The following is a 4843-nucleotide window of genomic DNA, read 5'->3' as shown; positions in this document are numbered from 1 at the left end:
GAGTCCTGGAGTTGAGAACACCTTTAACAAGAGTTTAAACAGGTAGACTAGTTGAGAACAGTCCTTTATTTAACCAGGTAACAAGAGTCCTGAGAACACCTTTATTTAACCAGGTAGGCAAGAGTTGAGAAACAAGTTCTCATTTTAAACAACCTGAAACAAGAGTCCTGAAACAAGATAAACAAGAGTCCTGAAACAAGAGTCCTGAAACAAGAGTCCTTAAACAAGACAAACAACAAACAGAGTTACACATGGAATAAACAAAACATACAGTCAATAAACAAGAGTCCTGAAACAAGATGAAAAAGAGTCAAACAAGAGTCTTAAACAAGTGAGTCCTTAAACAAGAGTCCTTAAACAAGAGTCCTTAAACAAGAGTTCTTAAACAAGAGTCCTTAAACAAGAGTCCTGAAACAAGAGTCCTGAAACAAGAGTCCTTAAACAAGAGTCCTGAAACAAGAGTCCTTAAACAAGAGTCCTTAAACAAGAGTTCTTAAACAAGAGTCCTGAAACAAGAGTCCTTAAACAAGAGTCCTGAAACAAGAGTCCTTAAACAAGAGTCCTGAAACAAGAGTTCTTAAACAAGAGTCCTTAAACAAGAGTCCTTAAACAAGAGTCCTGAAACAAGAGTTCTTAAACAAGAGTCCTGAAACAAGAGTCCTTAAACAAGAGTCCTGAAACAAGAGTCCTGAAACAAGAGTCCTTAAACAAGAGTCCTTAAACAAGAGTCCTTAAACAAGAGTCCTTAAACAAGAGTCCTGAAACAAGAGTCCTTAAACAAGAGTTCTTAAACAAGAGTTCTTAAACAAGAGTTCTTAAACAAGAGTCCTGAAACAAGAGTTCTTAAACAAGAGTCCTGAAACAAGAGTCCTGAAACAAGAGTCCTTAAACAAGAGTCCTGAAACAAGAGTCCTTAAACAAGAGTCCTTAAACAAGAGTCCTTAAACAAGAGTCCTTAAACAAGAGTCCTGAAACAAGAGTCCTTAAGAGTCCTGAAACAAGAGTCCTGAAACAAGAGTTCTTAAACAAGAGTCCTTAAACAAGAGTCCTGAAACAAGAGTCCTGAAACAAGAGTTCTTAAGAGTCCTTAAACAAGAGTCCTGAAACAAGAGTCCTGAAACAAGAGTCCTGAAACAAGAGTCCTTAAGTTGAATGCATTCCGTTGTGCCACTGACTAGGTATCCCGTTTCCCTGTCCATCCTGCCTGGTACAGGCTGGCGGTAGTGTAAAGGTGTGGGGAATGTTTTCCTGGCACACGTTTGGTCCCTTGACACCAACTGAGAAACAAACATTTCCAACACCTTGTAGAATCCATGGCCCCTGAAGGATTCAGGCTGTTTGTGGAGGCACAGCGGTGTCATGTTGTCTGGATGTCCTTTGGGTGGGGGACCATTCTTGATACACACAGGAAACTGTTTAGCGTGAAGAACACAGCAGCGTTGCAGTTTTTGACACCAATCGGTGCGCCGGCCATCTACTACCATAGGCACTTAAATATTTAGTCTTGTCATTCACTTTCTGAATGGCACGCATACACAATCCATGCCCAAACATCTATATTTAACCTGTCTCCTCCCGTTCATCTACATTCACAGGAAAACAAATGCTATCTAGAACCTTAAAGGGTTTTTCAACTGTGCCCATAGGAGAACCCTTTGAAGAACCATTTTTGGTTGCAGGTGGAACCCTTTCTAACAGGAACAAAAAGGGTTCTCTTTTGGGGACAGCCGTAGAACCCTTTCTAACAGGAACAAAAAGGGTTCTCTTTTGGGGACAGCCGTAGAACCCTTTCTACCAGGAACAAAAAGGGTTCTCTTTAGGGGACAGCCGTAGAATCCTTTCTACCAGGAACAAAAAGGGTTCTCTTTAGGGGACAGCCGTAGAACCCTTTCTACCAGGAACAAAAAGGGTTCTCTTTTGGGGACAGCCCCTTTCTACCAGGAACAAAAAGGGTTCTCTTTTGGGGAGAACCCTTTCTACCAGGAACAAAAACAGGGAACCCTTTCTACCAGGAACAAAAAGGGTTCTCTTTTGGGGACAGCCGTAGAACCCTTTCTACCAGGAACAAAAAGGGTTCTCTTTTAGGGACAGCCGTAGAACCCTTTCTACCAGGAACAAAAAGGGTTCTCTTTTGGGGACAGCCGTAGAACCCTTTCTACCAGGAACAAAAAGGGTTCTCTCTAGGGGACAGCCGTAGAACCCTTTCTACCAGGAACAAAAAGGGTTCTCTCTAGGGGACAGCCAGAGAACCCTTTTGGAACCCTTTTTTCTGATTGAAGTGGATTTAACAAGTGACATCAATAAGGGATCATAGATTTCACCTGGATTCACCTGGTCAGTCTGTCATGGAAAGAGCAGGTGTTCTTAATGTTTTGTACACTCAGTATAGATAGATAGATAGTAATTTAGTGATATCCTGCTGAGACAGACAGACAGAGGTCGTTTACTGGGCTGCACCTCAGCTGCCTGTCTGTCTTCCTGCCCTGCCTGCTTGTCTTCCTGCTTGTCTGGCCGTCTTCCTGCCCTGCCTGTCTGGCCGTCTTCCTGCCCTGCCTGTCTGGCCGTCTTCCTGCCCTGCCTGTCTGGCCGTCTTCCTGCCCTGCCTGCCTGTCTTCCTGCCCTGCCTGTCTGGCCGTCTTCCTGCCCTGCCTGCCTGTCTGGCCGTCTTCCTGCCCTGCCTGCCTGTCTGGCCGTCTTCCTGCCCTGCTTGTCTGTCTGTCTTCCTGCTCGTCTGTCTGTCTTCCTGCCTGTCTTCCTGCCTGTCTTCCTGCCCTGCCTGTCTTCCTGATTGTCTGTCTGTCTTCCTGCCTGTCTTCCTGCCCTGCCTGTCTGTCTGTCTTCCTGCACTGCCTGTCTATATGCCTGTCAGTCTGCCTGCCTGCCTGTCTGTCTTCCTGCCCTGCCTGTCTGTCTTCCTGCCCTGCCTGTCTGTCTGCCTACCTTCCATGCCTGTCTGTCTGCCTACCTTCCATGCCTGTCTTCCTGCCCTGCCTGTCTGTCTGCCTGCGTTCCCGTCTTCCAGCCCTGCCTGTCTGTCAGTCTGCCTACCTGTCTGTCTGTATGCCTGTCTGCCTACCCTGCCTACCTGTCTTCCTGCCTGTCTGCCTACCTGTCTTCCTGCCTGTCTGTCTGCCTACCCTGCCTGTCTGTCTGCCTACCCTGCCTGTCTGCCTACGTTCCCGTCTTCCTGCCCTGCCTGTCTGTCTGCCTACCCTGCCTGTCTGTTATAAGGATATTGTAACAGGGTTAAATAAGCTTCCACATGATACTAAAACATGTCATTTCAATGTGTTTGTATTGATGTTGTATTGATGTTGGTTGAATGTAAGCTTCTCAAGTCTATAAAGGTGCATCGGAAAACCTGTACAGTGACAAGTGAAACAGCAGACACCAATAGTTTTCCAAATCTATAATAATGGTTTTATTTCTAATTCATTATAGAGAAATGATAATGATTCATGTGAAATGAATGAGTGCATTGATAAAGAAGCCTAATGGCAACCTGGCAAATGTAACCACAGTTATACAGACACACACGATCTCCGGTACAATCGTAATACCAATTTGTAGTCGCTCTGGATAAGAGCGTCTGCTAAATGACTTAAATGTAAATGTAATACACATCTCCCCATTAGGTCTATCTGACTCACCATCCCCATTATGAAAGACCTATCGATGTCTGAATATCCTGGAGGAATATGCCTACCTGTGGTTGGCGCGCGTACAGATGTGTTGACGTCAATGAGAACGTATCGTTCTATTTAAACCGTGTCAACGAAATGATCCCAATCAGACAGATTTGATCGTTTTACACCAAATCGTATAATCCATCAGAAAATAAATCCAACGGTCACCTCGAGATCTCATTCGGTTCTGTCTGGCAACCTGTTTGTCTCAGTGTCATATCGACGTTGGCGATGAATACATTTATAATAAACGTACACACACACAAACACACGGCCTAATACATGTTGTGATGATCATATTTCAAAACACTTGCATAGACAGGAGCTTCCTTCGATCAAATATCCTCTAAATTCTCATTCATCATCATCATCATTATCCGTGGATGTCGTTAACCGACAGATGGACTTACCTCATCTCTGTCCCCCTGCCCGAACTGAAGCCCCAAATCCACAAAATGTTGGACCCGAATATAACCATCAGCATCCTCATCACACACGTCGAAAACCTCCTTGAGCTTTTTCAGGAACCCTAGAAGCTGTTCTTGGTCGGGGAAGACGTTTCCTTCCATCTTAAGAGTTCGGTTTGTCAGTTAACGTCGTTATTGAACGGACTTTGTTTGAATTGGTCCTGTATTCGCCATCATTCCGGTTGCTGTTCTCCGCTCGGTTGGTGCTGTGACATCAGCAGCATCCCGTTACCGACCGGGAAGGACCACTGATCGACGGGCGGCGGGTAGAGACGATAAATGGCAACGATTCACGATCATGAAGGGGGGAAGAAAAAAATCGACTTACGTAAACATCTGCCCATGAACGTGTTTTTAAACTGTCAGGTCAGGTGTTTTTATGTTATGATACTGAGAAAGATACAATTTAATGTTATTATGATACCATCTCGCTCCTTGATTATTTTCCAACCATAGGACTATTGAACAGAAAATTGTTAAAAGTTAATCATTACTATAAATCAATGTAAAATAAAATGGTGATATTTGAAAAAGTAAAAACAGAACTAAATATGACACGTTTTCCAACCGCCAATGTATGTATTGTCCTTGTACACGCGCCAGCTCCATGGTTACCCTGAATAGCTACTTTACGTTCCGTTAAATGATAACTACCGGAACTATGGGATAGCTTAAGAAACCCCACCTATC

General features: G+C 44.3%; 1 protein-coding gene across 1 annotated transcript in view; it reads right to left on the bottom strand.

The window, feature by feature from the left end:
- Window positions 1-4442, bottom strand: part of LOC124028054 (rab11 family-interacting protein 4A-like) — a gene marked incomplete at its 3' end in the record, with an annotated part of 40530 nt that extends 36088 nt beyond the window's left edge. The window contains exon 1 of the mRNA XM_046340222.1: window positions 4097-4442. Within this exon, the coding sequence (XP_046196178.1) occupies window positions 4097-4255 (159 nt within the window). The remainder of the gene's footprint in view (window positions 1-4096) is intronic.
- Between the last annotated feature and the right edge of the window lie 401 nt (window positions 4443-4843).

The sequence above is a fragment of the Oncorhynchus gorbuscha genome, unplaced genomic scaffold, assembly GCF_021184085.1.
Source record: "Oncorhynchus gorbuscha isolate QuinsamMale2020 ecotype Even-year unplaced genomic scaffold, OgorEven_v1.0 Un_scaffold_3700, whole genome shotgun sequence".
Lineage (NCBI taxonomy): Eukaryota > Metazoa > Chordata > Actinopteri > Salmoniformes > Salmonidae > Oncorhynchus > Oncorhynchus gorbuscha.
This window is presented reverse-complemented; position numbering and strand designations above follow the sequence as displayed.